Raw genomic sequence first — 18,235 nt, forward strand, 5'->3', positions numbered from 1 at the left:
GGCTTGAGGATGCTGATTCGGTCTGCAGATGTGGAGCAAAACAACGCTTCGGAGGCCTGCTTCAAGGGGGATGGACTGCCGTGAGCTGCTGCTGCTATGATCGGCCAGAGAGAGAGAGGTGACGTAGAACCCTTGCTATATATATGAGGATTAACTGACGTCATATTTGACGTCATAGCAGACGTCATACTAGGACTTTTGACTGACCACGTTATGCTAGAACTTGACTGTCATCAGGGGATGATCGGATTATGCGTGAGTGGCCTTCTGCTTGAAATATGGTCTGGAGACCTCACTAGATCACGACAGGCCGTGATATATGCTCATTATACCACACCTAAACTAAACTAAACAGCAGTGATGTGGTGTTACAGCAGTGGTGTGTGTGTCTGTGGTATCCTACCTTGGCCAGGACGTAGGAGCAGTCTCCATGGAAGGTGTAGGTTTTACCATCAAAGGTGTTGACGTGGGCTCCTCCCTCCACAGAGCAGGTTCCTGCACACTTCCCCTCCTTGCAGTTCCACTGGCCGCCGTCACACACACTGTGGGGACACGCACACTTTATCTGCTGACAGACAAACTGACACCAGGCAAACACACCAAAGTACACCTGCTAGATACTAGATAGTTCTTACATGAAACTGCAGCTAGCAGCAGATAGAGCAGCAGCCAGCGGTAGTAGTTAGGTCGAAAGAAAATTGTTCCTACATGAAACTGCTGGATTCGCTTGGATAAGTCATGACTTCTGGAGACATTGCTGTTGAGTTTTTCAAATGTCGTTTTTTGCCATTTGAGCACCACAAGCCGAGTGCCATCCAGTTCCATTGTATTGGAGAGAAGGCAGACATCTCTAGGGCCGATATCTCCAAAACTCTGGCAACTAACACAAAACAATCTCGATGGCTAAATAAATAGCACTACAGGTGAGAGGGAAAATATGTATTTTGGATTTTAGGGTGAGCTGTCCCTTTAAAGGATGGCTTTACCGCTAATCAACCCACTTTGTATCTCATATAATCGAGGTAAAATAAGCACATGGCCAGTGTTTTGCCTTCTCTCTACCTCATGGTGAATTTGCTCCTGCTCCTGCTGTATCTGCAGAAACCCCGCCCCCACCAGCTGCAAGTCATTAGGGCTCGTTAAGGCTCTCCATGCAATTCTCCATGGATGTGCGCATATTTAAAAAATTTAAAATAAACAATAACAGCCGCCCTCGGAGCAGATTCTGCCTCTCCAGCAGAACTTCCGCAGCTCCATTGTGATGCGTTGTGACGTAAAACGCGTCGCAACGGAGCGCTTTGCCAGAGGAGGAAATGGGAGATCTCCGTGAGGAAAACACAGAGAGAGAAGGTAAACACTGCACATGTGCTTATATTACTGAGATTATTAATGATACAAAGTCGGTTGATTACCGGTAAAGCCATCCTTTAAGTACGTAGCAATTATAGTTGGAAATAAGTACTAATTTATTTTGCTGTAGTAACCTCTTTGTATATACTGTATGTGTGTGTACAGTATATATTTAGGGAGATAATCCGTGGGAAATAGGCCAACACATAAGCTAACTAAAACATGGGGGAGCGGGGGTGAAGGAAAGTTCCTCAGGCAAAACCTTTAATGTTTGTCGTCTATAAGTGAGGCTTGAGGACATGACGCCCAGAAGAGGCAAGAATCCTGAAACTCTCTGTTAGTAGAGTTTCAGGATTCTTGCCTCTACTAGTAATCTACTAGATTACTTTGTATTTTACTCTACTTATTTTTTTTAGCAGTAACCAGTAGCAAGTACGAGTTACTCTCTTGGCTTACCAGGATCGACAGTTGCTGGAGTAGGACTCTCCAGAGCTGTAGACTTGGTCATCGTGGACACATGGACACTGTGTCAGCGGAACACAGCCACTGTCGTCGATGTCATTAAAGACGGTTCCTGAGGAGCAGAGGGAAGATGATGGCACCTGAGGTCACAATGGATAACCTCCAGATCTGATGGAGCAATCCACTTTGTTTCTAATATACTCAGAGTCACTGCTGCCATGGCACGGCAGCAGTACCACAACACAGTGGTCGAACGAAATGAAAAACAACTGTGGCTGCATTGTAAGTGGAATTTGTGTGGGTGTGTGTGTGTGTGTGTGTGTGTGTGTGTGCGTGTGCGTGTGCGTGCGTGTATGTGTGTGTGTACCAGCAGGGCAGCTGCAGCCGTCGATGCAGTGACTGTCACACGTCTGGCTGGCCTGGGGGTTGGAGCAGGTGTTGGGACACGAGCTGCCACACTCAAACAACTCCATGTTGTGGGAACATTTCCGGGCTGCAGAGACAAAATGTTTGAATTCTTAGTGACACAAGAATCTAACAGCACTACAAAATCTGCATCAACGTGTACAGCAACGGCAACTATAGACGGTTTTAATTCGACAACATAATATTTTTTATCATTAATTTTTTATTGTAGCATCGCCAGTCACAGACACGTTACCGAATACTAGGGCTGTGCAATAAAATCGATACGGCAATATATCGGGATACTTTTTTCCGCAATACTGTATCGATATTTCAGAAAGATATTGTGATATATCGCCATATCGATTTTTTTGCACAGCCGTGTGTTCAGTGACACAATCAGAATACTTTTTATTTCAGTGCGTTCAGTAAGACACTCAACACTGTAGTTTTGACTCAATTTGTCCACTAAGTTATCAATATAAAGTGATGTACATATTATTACACTACCTGGGTGGTGCACAGCATGTTGTATTTTTACCTCTATTTTTAAATTTTCAGCATTATGTACAGTATTGCAATATATCGCAATATGTATTGTATCGCAATGTATCGTGACACAATCGTATCGCGACCTATGTATCGTGATACGTATCGTATCGTGAGGTCCTTGCCAATACCCAGCCCTACCGAATACATAGTCATTGATCAAGAAAAGGCAGAAAAGGGTGTGCTCTCTATTTCTTAGGCATTAACGGCCTTACAGCAGAAAGACGGGCTCCTCCACTGTGTGGGCGTGCCGCCGGCGTGGCCACACTGCCTGGAGAACGCGGAGACGTTTTTGCAGAGGCAAAACTCATTCTCACAGTGGCACAGATCAGCCATGCAGGCTTTGCTGAAGGCTTCCACATCCAGACGCTCCACGCAGTCACTGAACGGAGCCACTGAGAACGCCGCGTCACAGATGTCCTGGGGGCAGATTCAAGATTAATTTTAATAGCCATAGTAAGTAATATTACAAACGAGGAATTAGTCTCCGTGCAGTAGGGGAGAGTGGGGTGAGTTGTGCCACTTTTTACTTGAGGTGTCTTTAAAGTGAGGGCATGACAGTAATGCCTCCAACTACAATATGTAAATATATTTCAGGATGTTGTGCACCACTCCCTTTGGATCTTAAATAAACTGTTAAAAAAATATGGCTATTCTTAAAAAAGTGGTCTCTTGGCACAACTTGCCCCCGGTGCGGGGTAAGTTGTGCCTTTGGAGAGAATACGTTGGGGTAAATTGTGCCATTGATTACTGAAGTAAAACAGAACATTTTCATCTCATATACTGTAATGCTATATCAAAGCAAGACAAAATAAAGATAACACTAAAGTCCAGTGTACTATAACAGGGTTAAACAAGGCTAAACGGTAGCAGCAGTTGACCTACATATTTAACATTTTCAGAAATAAAAATGATGTTCAAAATGAACAAAATCAACTATCACAGAGCCAGGCTACACTTGCCAATACTGCAATATTCTTCAACAAGGTCTATTTAAACATTTAAGAACAAAATGAAATAAAATTTCACTAAATCAACTACAACTGCACTGGCACAACTTAACCCAGGCCTTTTGGCACAAATCACCCCATCCCCACCATTTTAACAAACTTGTATCATATAGCTGGTTTGGAGCTAACATCATGCTAACAGTATAGCCTCATATTGTAGCTTACTAAAACACTAACACATGCGTGAAATGTTTTCAAGCTTGTCTATAATTGTTCAGACACAACAATCAATAAACCTTGATCATAAAAAAATTACTTTGAGAGGCAAAAAACAGTTTTTTTAACTTAAATGTGCTTAGCTCTTGTGCCATCTGCCTCCCTTCTTTGCAGAGTGAGTAAAATGGATGCCTCTTCAAAAATGTGTGGTCACATGACCAATTTCTTCTATGGTTTTCTAGATACAAGGGGTGGCACATCTTCCCCACTGGCACAACTCACCCCACTCTCCCCTACAGTGTATGAAGATGGAGCAAACATGAAATCTGTGCAAAGTAAAAGTCTTTTAAAATGACATATGGTGGAGGGGGTTAGGATAGTGGCCATGGGATAATGTGGGATAATGTCCAAGTAAAATGTCCAGTAAAGTCTTTTAAGTGATATTTAAGTGAAATCACGCTGTCAGTCAAAATAAATAACTTAAAAGTCACAGGGAAGGCGATTATTGTATTTGAGATCGAAACATCAGTATTTGAAACATCATCCTTCAGTTCACACAGCATGACCTCACAATAACCGTGCCATGATGTATCGCACGATGTATCGATATATCGATATTTTGTCCCACCCCCAATGAAACGTGATAGCACTACCTTATTTCCACAGTTCTGGGTCGGGGTGGACTGAGGTTCATCACAGTCCTCTGTGGGTCCATTCATCTTAGAGGTCTCAGCATAGTCTTCCACAGACAGTGGTTCATCTGCAACCACATGCGCGCGCGCACGCACACACACACACACACGCACGCACACACACACGCGCGCGCGCACGCACACACACACACACACACACACACACACACACACACACACACACACACACACACACACACACACACACACACACACACACACACACACACACGACTGTCACCTCAACATTTTATTTCTAACCTTTTTCTAGAGACCCTTTTCTGGCCAAAGTGAACGTCACTTCCTGCTTTTCTCCCTGTACCAGCGTGTGAAAAACATGAATGGTTGTGAACGGAGAGATACGTTACTTTTTTTTTTTTTTACCACAAACTGCGACTTTCTCGACTTGCAGAGTTATCGTTTACATCGACAAACCTGACATGTGTACTCCCGTGGCACAATTCAAACGGGATCAAAAAGGTTGCGTACAGCTCCATTCTCCACCATTCACATTTTTCCCACGCTGGTACAGGGAGAAAAGCAGGAACTGGAAGTGACATTCACTTTGGCTCTCTAATATTCCATCAATTCAAAAATAGTATTTCGTTTTTACCATTTCTAGTTCTCATGTTGCTGTATACCGGGGGGCGGGCAACTACTTTCATCAACATTAAATAGTTTTATTTTTTGCTTGTGGGAGAACATACAAACTCCACAGAGAATGGACTGTGGTGGAGATTCAAACCAATGACCTTGTTGTGAGGCAACAGTAGCCTACTAACCACTGAGTCACTATGCCGCCTAATGCAATGTACATATAGAGACACTGCATGAAATAGGCCACGCCCATCATGGGGGAAAGCTCTCCATTCACTTCCATACACCAGTGTCATTTTCCTTGAATTAAACATAGCTAAAAGCTGTTGTGTGGTGGGCTGCGCAGACAACAAATGTAAAAAATCGCCAAAATTAAAGTTTTTTTGTACTCCCGAGCAAAACAAGGAAGCCATTGAGAATTGGCGAGACGAAAAATGTGGATCTAGCTGTCAAGGAAGTAAGTTGGAGTGTTCAACTTCCGTATATGATCTTTGTGTGCAACACACGACCATGCACACGACATAGGAGAACGCCAGGATTGGGGGGGGGGGCTGTTTCCCCCCGTTTTGCACGTGGTTTCTGAATGATGACGCGCTCCGCATTGTCTCTATCCCTCCCTTACACTGGAAAAAGTATCTTACCATTTTGAATAAACTCATCTGACAGGCCGTTGAAGTCTCCACAGAGTCCACAGGTCTGGCCCTTGTACTTGTCATCCATTTCAATCTGTCAACAAGCCACAAACAAATATATCAATATATCAATATAACAAAATATATAATTCAGTCATTCGTCGAAGTTCCGTCGATAGCACCACCAGACAGTTTATTTCAAATCCTCCCCAAAACTCGGCATCTCAATATCCTGCTTGTGAACCGCGAATTTGGTAAACATCCTTCTGTTTACATATACTTCTCATATTAAAATCATATCAATCTCTATTCATGCTATCTTTCAATCATCAATCTTCATTAGGTGTACTCAGCAAGTATTGACTTAAAGCAGCTGAAGTTTGCGTGGAGCTTTATCGTTGTTTGCTTATCTCTCCTCGACATAGGACACAAACTCACCTAGTGACTCACTCTCCACCACGCATTGGTCCTCGATCAATATTTGCCAGACTTTCGCTCTGTTTAAGTATTTAAACGTCTCCACACGCTAAACATAGCTTTGCACACATGCGTGCACACACACACGTGCATACACTTAAACAGGCTTATGCAGGCATGTAGACACTGATCCGGTTGAGACATTCACACCTGTCAATCACCCTTTGTGTATTCATTTTTGCAGATCTATTCAAAAGCAAATACACATCTGGATTTTTTTTTTATCTACAGAAAACCCCTGCATAGCCTACCTGAGTATTTGTGTGGTGGCCTACAGAAACCCTTCACATGGTGAACATTTTCATTTTTTGATATTTCCATAAATTAGAAACTCCCATATATATATAACTTTTTTTGAATGACTGAGATAGCTAGATCAAAAGGTCTGAGTATTTTAATCTGTTATGTCTAAAAGTAAATTGTGAGGAAAAATTGCTTTAAATATTCTACAACATACTATTTTCTACAGTGGCATTCCACCAAAACCATAACAAATAAATACTTTCCCTTTTGTTTTATGAAAACACTTATTAACCAATAACCATGAATAGATCTGCTACAGAAATGAAAGTAACCAAATCACTAAAAATCTCGAAATACCTGCGCAACTTGTTTCCCACCTTCTGTGGCTCATTGCCAACAATGTGTAGCAGTGACATGTGAAGGGTTATCCCAGACCACCACACATTCAAGTATTACTATACCCATACGAAATAATACAGGTGTCCCAAAGTCAATTAATAAAACAAAAATCTATAAAAAAGCTTGGGAATGTGCATAATAATGCATAATTACACTACATGTTTGAAGTGACCCAAGTCAGAATTTTTATGTATGTGATTTAGCCCTACAGCTTAAAGTGTAAACGGAAAAAGTCAAAAGACATCCCAATTTATGTATAACTTAGTTACTTTAATTGTATTACTTTCACAGTAACTAGTAATGGAACTAAGGGATTACAATTTCCAAAAAGTACTAATCCAAGTAACTTCAAGTTACTGCAGTAGTTTCTGAAGCACTAAAATGAGGTGTGGAGTGTGGAGATATGTAGGTCTGGCTATGTGAGACTACTGCGTTGCCAGAATTTAAATTTAATTATTGTTCCAATAAAGTACATTCAGTACTGCCCCTGCAATTAATCACTGATAGCTTTAGGGCAATCAGCATTAGGGCAATTAATCTGCCCTAATAAAAAAAAATCCGGCTCCATCAGGTCACCCACACGGGTGCTCTTTACACAACCCCCCAGGTTGGTGCCGCATACATGAGTTAACTCTTTACTGGTTGTTTTTGAGACCTTTTTGATGAGAATGGATGAAGAAAAAAAAAATCTCCCGTGAAGTGTTGACTAGTCAACTACTGTTTGGGATTAGTCGAGTAGTCAGGAATGTCCTAGTGTGTGTGTGCGTGCATGCGTGTGTGTGCGTGCGTGCGTGCATGCGTGTGTGTGCGTGCGTACATGCGTGTGTGTGTTTCATACATCAAGGGAGTCATCCAGGTTCCAGATAGCTCTAAGTCCGAGTTTGCAGTCCACGGTGATGCTGGATGTGGTGTCCTTGATGGTCACCCCAGCAGTGGATGATGGCAGAGAGACCCTGCAACAGACACAGAGAGAGAGAGAGAGAGTCATCTCTAAGCTCACAGGGAGGAGGCTTACGGCGGGGACACACCAGAAGCTTCTCCGTCGCGGAAGCGTCACGGAGGCAGTTTCATTTTGGCGTATTTGTTAACTCTTTCACCGCCAGAGAGGGAAGGGGATTTTATGTCTCCAGGCCCAGGGCCCATCATGCCCACCATGTGTGTGTGTGTGTGTGTGATGTGTGATGTCACAGAAATCATTTGCAGAGGTCTACTTAGTTTTCTCAGAAGCTCTCCTGTCCTGCCTGTCGCATCTCAGAAACGAGCCTCTGAGTTCAGTGGACAGAGAGCCGCATGTTCACACCACAAACAACAACAACAACTGCTGTTTGCTTCAAGAGGAAACCTGCCTATCTGCTGGGAAAAGGGCCTAAACACCTCAGCCCGTTTCACACCTAGAAAATCCCCACTTTGCACTCAACAAGAACAGGAACAGCTCAGAAGTTAACTGGAAATGCATGCTGACATAAGCATGATCACATCATTTTTAATAATCTATTCATATCCTAATTAATATTAGGTCAATAATAGATTAGTGTAATTGTGTTAATATTCCCATGAAATACTTAGGCCTATAGATTCAAATGTTATTTTCTAATTAACTAACTGGTCAAGATGAGCTCTGATAATAAGACTGCTGGTAGCTGGACTTATCTCTGTGTTATGAGGAGCAGGGGCGATTGTAGTTCCAGACCTCTAGGGGGTAGTAAATATTTTTTGGAAAATGAAAAATTGAATATGTGCTGTTTGACGTATCCAACCCCTTTCACTTTGGCAAACCTCAACTCAAATACACAATGGAGTCCACTGCAATGAATGTGCAAGAGCAAAACAGAAGCTGCCCTGGCATTATAGCTACACTCACTGAGCACTTTACTGGAACACCTGACTAATACTGGGTAGATATCAGCTTTCAGCTCGGTGTCAGCCGGCTACCAAAGTGACATCCGCCTTAAGGTTTGACGTGTTGCATTCTGAGAAACTTTTCTGCTGACCAAAGTTGTTGTTTTTGCACCATTTCTGTGTACATTCTTGAGACTGTTGTGAGATCAGCAGTTTTCAGAAGGGGTTGCACCAACAACCATGCCGTGCCGCGGTCAAAGTCGATTATGGTGTGAGTTGCATACGTCAGTTAGTTTGTTCAGCCAGAGTGTTGTGAGGGTTCACAAAGCGGATTATTAATCTAACTGACAGGAGAAGTGATTTATGTGTGTTTAAACACCATAAAATAGACACCAGGTTTGCTGAAAGAGTCAAAAGTTATGGTAAAACTCATTTCCGGGTAGCCGCCATCTTGGAAATGTGCAAATTAGGGGTCCATACGCATCTACTTGTAAAGATAAGCATTCCAACACCTTTCTAATGGTCAAAAACCTACAAATATAGACCAAGTTAGCAATTCTAGCTCATCTGGTTCAAAAGATATATGGCCACCTTTTTTGGGTGGTGGCCATTTTGGATTGACCATCATAATGACCCTGGGGGTCACCGGCTGCATACCCTGGGCTACAGGACATCTGGGCCAAATCTGGTGCTTTTAGACTTGGTGTGCATGATCTTAGCCTCATATGTCCCTACAGTAAGTCCCTCAAATAATAGGTTTGAAAAGTGTGTTTTGCATGGGGTTATAAATTGAGTAATAACACACATTTACATAGCTACCATTGGTGCAATGCTATCACATATTTTCTAACTCTAGAGATGTACCTTGCCAAAAATATGAGCATTATTCCCAAATTGCATAAATTGGGTATGACTGGAAAGCTGAGACATTTTTTTTTTTTTTTTTTTTTTTTCTCAATGATTTTTATTGAAGGACAGACATGGCAAACATGAGCAATCAACATTAATTATCTCCTTCAGATTTTCTTTTTTTTTGACAGCAGATGCCCCTTCCCTCCTCCCTCCCCGTTCCCTCCCACCCCTACCTTGAAAGACCCTGATTCATACTGGTTCAGCGAGTGTATATTCAGTCCTGATTCCGAACAACAAAGTAAAGCACATCGATAATTCACAACAGCAAAATGTATGCACACACACCATAGCAAAGGATAAAAATAAATAAAATAAAAAATGAATAAAAATAAATACAGTTATACAAGTAATACAAATAATTTTCTCATTCCGGGGGGAGTGTTTGAAGGTTCATAAAGTAATCTATCATGCCTTGCCATTTCTTATGGAAACGGTCTACAGAGCCCCTGAGAGTGAATTAAATTTTTTCAAGCTTAAGAAAAAAGACAAGGGGCCCTATTCTCCCACAGGCCATCGGCGCTATTACGGGCCTTAACCGCAAAAAAACGTGCCTTGCGCCTGTTTCGGGAAAATAGCAATAGGCTTTAGGCTGCCAAATGCGCTTTAGGCCGAATGGGCGTGGCGGAGTCCCTGAATGCGCCGAAGTGGGCGTGTCGGCGCTAAATACCGGCGTACTGCTATCTTCCAGCCATCTTCCGACCTGGCCTACTTTTAGCGCTTTGCGCTTTTGAAAAGCAGGCCTAAAGCAGGATTCTGTGCACCGGGGACAGGAAAGTGAATGGAGAATACAATATATAGAAAAAAATACTTTAGAATACAATAGAATATAAGATTGCAACCCTTCTCAGGCTTTGGGTGAAGCTGTAATGCAGTTTCATAAATTTAGTTTAGGCTATCATAATAATCCCCATTTATGTGTAATATAGCTCTACGTTTTATTACCCCCCCCCCCCCCCGAAATTAGCTAGGCTACTAATATTACTAATATTCCTAATTAATATGTATTATTATTTCATTCAGATAATTGACATTATAGGCATGTATATCGTTTAATGTGAGAGAAAGGGAGAGAGAAAGAAAGAGAAAAGAGAGAAACTGGATAAACTGTTGTGTAGCGCTTCTTCAAACCCCACTCTTCATTACAGCTATTCATTACAGAATTGTCTGTTGTATTTATTTTTTCTGTGTGCAAAGCATAGAAAGTTAGAATTATTTCCAAATGTTTCCCCCGTCTGTGGCAGCGGAGCTGTCCGAGGTGCTGAACAAGCGCAGCGCATAGACGGCCACCTGGGGCGGCTCACTCAGGCGGTCCAGGACTGGGCGCGGGGCGTCGGCGGGGTAATTCTCCTCCCCAAACAGTGCGCGATGGTACATTTGAACCTGAATGGATAGATGAATAAACAACTTAAGTAAAGAGTTGTTTTGTAGCTATTCAAAATGAATGGTGGACAGATATATCACCTGATTCGCCAGCACCATCTTCTCCTCAGCTGTGAATTTAGTGGATCGGTTTTGGTCTGCCATATTGATCACACTGCGCCAGCTGCTGCCAATCTGGCTTTTAAAGCCCCTCTGATTGATTACTGAAGATTTTATTGAGAATGAACATATTTGTCAGAGCCTGTGGGGGGGGGGGGGGGCATATATAGGCCAAATAAAATACAATTACTCAATAATAAAATCCAGTAAATAAAATAGAATAAAGTAATCAGATCCAGTAAAAGTGATAGGTGTCATTCAGAGGATGTTGCATCGTGCAGTGGGGGAGGAGAGATAAAACGATATCATTCTGGCCAAACTTTCATCTAATCTCATGACATCCAGCCATAGGCAATATTTTTTTCTATCAGATGCATTTAGAACATTATTTTCACTTTGGTCTTGCTATAGTGTAGCGTATTTACATGCTTGCAGTATTTTAACTGCAGTTAGATTGGTTTGAGAAGCATAATAATATGGAATAATAGCCTATATATGGAGATAGACAGACCGGATGAAGGGAGGGGGGGGCGGCGGAGCCCTTGGCTTTGTCTGGTTTTACCGGATTTGTCCAGGAATTGGAGCTTAAAAGGCAAGCGTGTGTCTCTTCCCTGCAATTCTCCAATGAGCGGACAATGCATAATTTTACGCTTAAAAGGCGTGGTTATAATGGTTGAGGCTGAGTTTAGCGCCGATACCAAGATATCAAGTGCGCCTTTCCCAGTGTTGGGAACGTTACTTTAAAAAAGTAATTAGTTATAGTTACTCACTACTTGTTCCAAAAAGTAACTGAGTTAGTAACTGAATTACTCTATAATAAAAGTAACTAGTTACCAGGGAAAGTCACTATTTGCGTTATCTCCACCTTGAAAATGCCAAATTTTCATGGATTGCTGCAAACCTGAGGGGACCCTCACGGGCCCCTCGGGCCGACCAAAACGGGCCGAGGCCGGGCTTGTTTTTTATTTATTTTTAATTAATAGGTCCGGGGTCGGGCCGTTTCAATAATTCAATTAAATAATGTTGTATTAGCGTACTCGCTTGATTTTACACAGCGGAGCACAGTCAGACAAAGAGGAGGAGTGCACAGACACTCCCCCAGCCACACACAGACCCTCACGTGACGTTAGTAGCTGTAGACAGCTCCCGAAGAGAGATAGAGAGAGGTTTGTGCCGTGTCCGTCCATGTACAGCGAGCAGACAGCTCCCGAACACAGAGAGAGAGAGAGAGAGTCAACTAGAGAGACAGACAGAGAGAGGCTGCGCAGGACGGCCGCACGGCGACGCAGCACGCGGAACAGAGAGGGAGAGAGATGTGTCATTATATTGTAATATTGGCTACGGGCTGTATCGGGCACGGGTCTGCATGTCACGGGCCGGGGAGGGCTCGGGCCGAAATTTCAGGCCCGCGCAGCTCTCTACTCCGGACTCGCCATTTCTGCCGCTTCCTCGAATCTGTTTGGTGTGTCTGTGTGTGTGTGTGTGTGTGTGTGTGTGTGTGTCGCCCGTGTCCTGACTCCTGGCTCGTGTGTAACACTGGCTCCGATTGGCTACCATGAAACACATGACTCTGCCTTAGCCAATCATAATCGTTTATCTCGTTATGTTAACCCACCCGGTCTCCTCACTTGACAACACTAGTGTAGGGTACGGGTAGTTTACTCAATCATTTCATAGTAACGCACCGCATTTAGCGTTCAGTAACGATAACGGCGTTGTAACGACGGAAACAGTAATTAGTTAGATTACCCCGTTACTGAAAAAATAACGGCGTTACCTAACGCCGTTCTTTTAAACGGCGTTATTCCAAACACTGGCCTTTCCACGCCCACTGCTTTGCGCTGCGGCTGGCGCTCGGCCTATAAACTGCGCCGCTGCAACGATAGAGCCCAAGGTCTCTAAGCCAAACAGTGGATGATGGTGGCTTAGGGGACTTCCAGTTTAACAGTATTCTGCGACGAGCTAATAGTGATGCGTAGGCCACAATATCAGCTTGTTTAACAGTTAGAGTAGTGTGGTCTTCTGGAGCTCCAAATAGCGAGATGAAAGTACAGGGTTGCAAGTCCTTTCCTAAAATATCTGACATGGTTCTAAAAACCGAGGTCCAGAAATTACTTAGTTTGGGACAGAAATAAAACATATGAGACAAATCTGCAGGAGTGTTGTTGCAGCGGTCACATCTGTTATCAACATTCGGATATATCTCGGCCAGCCTGGCCTTGCTAAAGTGTGTACGGTGCAGGACCTTAAATTGTATAAGCCCGAGGCGTGCGCATGATGTTGATGAATGTATCCTATCAACAGCTGCATCCCAAAACTCATCTGTAATTTCCGACCCCAACTCGGCTTCCCAGGCTAATTTAGTTTTCAAAAGAGTATGAGTGTCTAATGACATGAGGTGATCGTACATTTGTGAAATTATACGCCTTTGATTGGGCAGGATTTCCAGACATCTGTCCCAAGGTAGCCTGGGAGGTACATGTGGAAAAGTTGGGAACTGGGCCTGAACAAAATGTCTCACCTGAAAGTACCGAAACTGGTCAATTCCAGACAGAGAATATTTATCTTTCAAGTTCTGAAAGCTAGAGAAAACATCAGATTAATACAGATCTTTGACAGACCCAATTCCCTTCCTGTCCCACACGAGAAAAGCATTGTCAATCACAGAGGGAGGAAACATATGATTGTTTGATAGAGGGGTCAGAGCGGATGGAGATTTGAATTTAAAATGTCGCCGAAACTGAAACCAAATTTTTAGGGTGGAAAGTACTATTGGGTTGGACGTATGTCGAGACGGGGACAGAGGTAAAGGTGAACATAATAAAGCTGGAAGTGATGTTGACCGGCAAGATTTGGCCTCTTACAGACACCAGTTAGTCTGGGGTGCATGCATCCAAAATGTAAGTTTATGTATATTAGCTGCCCAGTAGTAGTTTAAGAAATTAGGGAGACTGAGCCCGCCCAGGTGCCGGTTCCCCTGAAGCACTGTTCTACTGATCCTAGGGACCCTGCCGCCCCATATAAATGATGTAATGGCTTGATTTATAGAACGAAAAAATGATTTGGGAATGAAAATGGGAAGACATTGAAAGAAATAGAGGAATTTAGGCAAGGTGTTCATCTTCACACATTGTATTTTACCGACTAATGATAGAGGCAGGTTGTTCCATCTTTGGAAGTCAAGTTTCGTCTGGGACAATAGAGGGGCCAAATTGCTTTTAAGAAGTAAGTCCAAAGAGCGGGTTATATTAACTCCAAGATATTTGAAGCCGGGTTTGGTTAGATTAAAGGGTATACTAGCTGACTGGATCCGTAGGGCTGGAGTGTTGACGGGAAAACATACGCTCTTTTGGATGTTAAGTTTGTAGCCCGAAATAGAGCCAAAGCTCTTCAATATGGACAGGATCCCTGGGATGCCAACCACAGGGTCAGTCACATACATTAAAAGATCATCCGCATATAGGGACACTCTATATTCTGTACCCTCACGTTTAATACCACTAAAAGCAGGGGAAGCCTTAAGTGCCATAGACAGAGGTTCGATAGCTAGGGCAAAAAGAAGGGGAGACAAAGGACAACCCTGGCGTGTTCCACGTGACAAAGCTGAGACATTTTAATAATTTTTGTATTACAAGTTTTCTGAAATATGCAAATGATTAGCATTATCTACGATATGAGCTAATTTATTTCCAGAACACAAATCTTGGATAAAGCCAGTTTTAAAATGCCTTCTTGTTTCATTTGTTTGACGTACTAGAGTCATAGGATTTTACAGAGGGAATTTTATAGCCTATAGCTCTTTTTACCACTCCCTAAATCAGAAAATACTGTCAACAGTCATGAAGAAAGAAAATATATTCTCGCCATGTTTTTATGGCTATGAGAATGATATGAACAAGCCCCTCTGTAAAAAACCTTCAGAATGAGAAAGAGAAAACTAGCTAAACTTGCACACAAAAAAAGCGACTTTGAGCGATCCTGCGGAGTAAACTTACGTCTTGCCATTGACGACCACAGAAGCCTTGGAGATCTCCACCACGGTCCCATCCAGCTTCATCACAATGCTGCTGATGGTGGGGACGTCCTCCACCATCGTACGCTTCATCTGAATGTTGAAGTCCTCGTAGGTGCCCTCACTGCCCTGGCACTGAGATGCCAGCACGTGGTTACAGGTGGAGGACAACTGGAAGAAGTCGCCATCGAACGTCTTAAAGTGAAAGTTTCCCCAAGTTGTGCACACTCCGTCGGCGTGAGAGCCATTCGCTGCACAAGATAGTAACGATTAGCTACATGTCAAGGAAACAAATACTTGACTGCAAGACATGAGTTGCGTTAGTAAAATACTGTAGTTAAATTTACACTACCTATAAGAATTAGACTGTATACTGTAGATATTTGTTACTATGCATAGGATCCAGCACATAACATGCACTTTTCTGTCCCATTTTATATTCAATAATCAAATGTGTACTTAGTGCTAGTTGTATAATGCATAATATATTTATATACCATTTGTTAAATTAAATTAAGGGTTGATTTTTTACAAAAATGATCTTTCAAGTATTTGCCTTTACAAACCAAAAGAAATTTGGTTAAGACGAGTTAACAAGCAGAAAAAACATGGCCAAATATTGGTCAGTAGTGCTTCAATAGTGTATTTAAAAATGTCAGTTCCCACACAAAAAAGGAAGAAAAAGAAAAAGAAAAAAAGAGAGCAAAATGAAGCATTTTTTATCACAACAATCACACAAATAATCCACAAAATCCTGGAAGGACTGAACATCTAAACCACTATTTACGATGACCAAAATGATTATTTGAATTAATAATGTGATGGTGAATATTGACGAAGAGTTGTGATGGTGAATAATGATGACGAGTCTATAATAATGTGATGGTGAATAATGACGAGTCTATAATAATGTGATGGTGAATAATGACGAAGAGTCTATAATAATGTGATGGTGAATAATGACGAGTCTATAATAATGTCATGGTGAATAATGACGAAGAGTCTATAATAATGTGATGGTGAATAATGACGAAGAGTCTATAATAATGTGATGGTGAATATTGACGAAGAGTCTATAATAATGTGATGGTGAATAATGACGAAGAGTCTATAATAATGTGATGGTAAATAATGACGAAGAGTCTATAATAATGTGATGGTGAATAATGACGAAGAGTCTATAATAATGTGATGGTGAATAATGACGAAGAGTCTATAATAATGTGATGGTGAATAATGACGAAGAGTCTATAATAATGTGATGGTGAATAATGACGAAGAGTCTATAATAATGTGATGGTGAATATTGACGAAGAGTCTATAATAATGTCATGGTGAATAATGACGAAGAGTCTATAATAATGTGATGGTGAATAATGACGAAGAGTCTATAATAATGTGATGGTGAATGTATTGACGAAGAGTCTATAATAATGTGATGGTGAATAATGACGAAGAGTCTATAATAATGTGATGGTGAATAATGACGAAGAGTCTATAATAATGTGATGGTGAATATTGATGAAGAGTCTATAATAATGTGATGGTGAATAATGACGAAGAGTCTATAATAATGTGATGGTGAATATTGACGAAGAGTCTATAATAATGTGATGGTGAATAATGACGAAGAGTCTATAATAATGTGATGGTAAATAATGACGAAGAGTCTATAATAATGTGATGGTGAATAATGACGAAGAGTCTATAATAATGTGATGGTGAATAATGACGAAGAGTCTATAATAATGTGATGGTGAATAATGACGAAGAGTCTATAATAATGTGATGGTGAATAATGACGAAGAGTCTATAATAATGTGATGGTGAATAATGACGAAGAGTCTATAATAATGTGATGGTGAATATTGACGAAGAGTCTATAATAATGTCATGGTGAATAATGACGAAGAGTCTATAATAATGTGATGGTGAATAATGACGAAGAGTCTATAATAATGTGATGGTGAATGTATTGACGAAGAGTCTATAATAATGTGATGGTGAATAATGACGAAGAGTCTATAATAATGTGATGGTGAATAATGACGAAGAGTCTATAATAATGTGATGGTGAATATTGATGAAGAGTCTATAATAATGTGATGGTGAATAATGACGAAGAGTATAATAATTAATAATGTGATGGTGAATGACGAAGTCTATAATAATGTGATGGTGAATGTATTGACGAAGAGTCTATAATAATGTGATGGTGAATGTATGACGAAGAGTCTATAATAATGTCATGGTGAATAATGACGAAGAGTCTATAATAATGTGATGGTGAATAATGACGAAGAGTCTATAATAATGTGATGGTGAATGTATTGACGAAGAGTCTATAATAATGTGATGGTGAATAATGACGAAGAGTCTATAATAATGTGATGGTCAATAATGACGAAGAGTCTATAATAATGTGATGGTGAATATTGATGAAGAGTCTATAATAATGTGATGGTGAATAATGACGAAGAGTATAATAATTAATAATGTGATGGTGAATGACGAAGTCTATAATAATGTGATGGTGAATGTATTGTATTGACGAAGAGTCTATAATAATGTGATGGTGAATGCATTGACGAAGAGTCTATAATAATGTGATGGTGAATAATGACGAAGAGTCTATAATAATGTGATGGTGAATAATGACGAAGAGTCTATAATAATGTGATGGTGAATATTGATGAAGAGTCTATAATAATGTGATGGTGAATAATGACGAAGAGTATAATAATTAATAATGTGATGGTGAATGACGAAGTCTATAATAATGTGATGGTGAATGTATTGACGAAGAGTCTATAATTTTTTTTTTTTTTTTTTTTAACCTTTATTTACCCAGGCAAGCAAGTAAGAACAATTTCTTATATACAAAAGCAGCCTGACAAAAAGCAAGGGCCTTTTGGGGGAAGGGGGTGGGAGGCTGAAATAAAAACAAGGTTATATAAATACAAGTAAAAACTTACAGTAGTAATAGGAGCATACTATATACAAACACAGGCTACAATAACA

General features: G+C 41.2%; 1 protein-coding gene across 1 annotated transcript in view; it reads right to left on the minus strand.

Annotated features, from left to right (window-relative positions):
* Nucleotides 1–18,235, minus strand: part of LOC310798159 (mucin-5B-like) — a gene marked incomplete at both ends in the record, with an annotated part of 58,426 nt that overhangs the window by 39,617 nt on the left and 574 nt on the right. Inside the window, 8 exons of the mRNA XM_083660634.1 lie at nucleotides 404–542; nucleotides 1,807–1,924; nucleotides 2,180–2,305; nucleotides 2,982–3,186; nucleotides 4,586–4,692; nucleotides 5,863–5,947; nucleotides 7,811–7,925; nucleotides 15,198–15,465. Of these exons, the coding sequence (XP_083516760.1) occupies nucleotides 404–542; nucleotides 1,807–1,924; nucleotides 2,180–2,305; nucleotides 2,982–3,186; nucleotides 4,586–4,692; nucleotides 5,863–5,947; nucleotides 7,811–7,925; nucleotides 15,198–15,465 (1,163 nt within the window). The remainder of the gene's footprint in view (nucleotides 1–403; nucleotides 543–1,806; nucleotides 1,925–2,179; nucleotides 2,306–2,981; nucleotides 3,187–4,585; nucleotides 4,693–5,862; nucleotides 5,948–7,810; nucleotides 7,926–15,197; nucleotides 15,466–18,235) is intronic.

Source organism: Poromitra crassiceps, assembly GCF_964638095.1.
Source record: "Poromitra crassiceps genome assembly, chromosome: 25".
Taxonomy (NCBI): Eukaryota; Metazoa; Chordata; class Actinopteri; order Beryciformes; family Melamphaidae; genus Poromitra; species Poromitra crassiceps.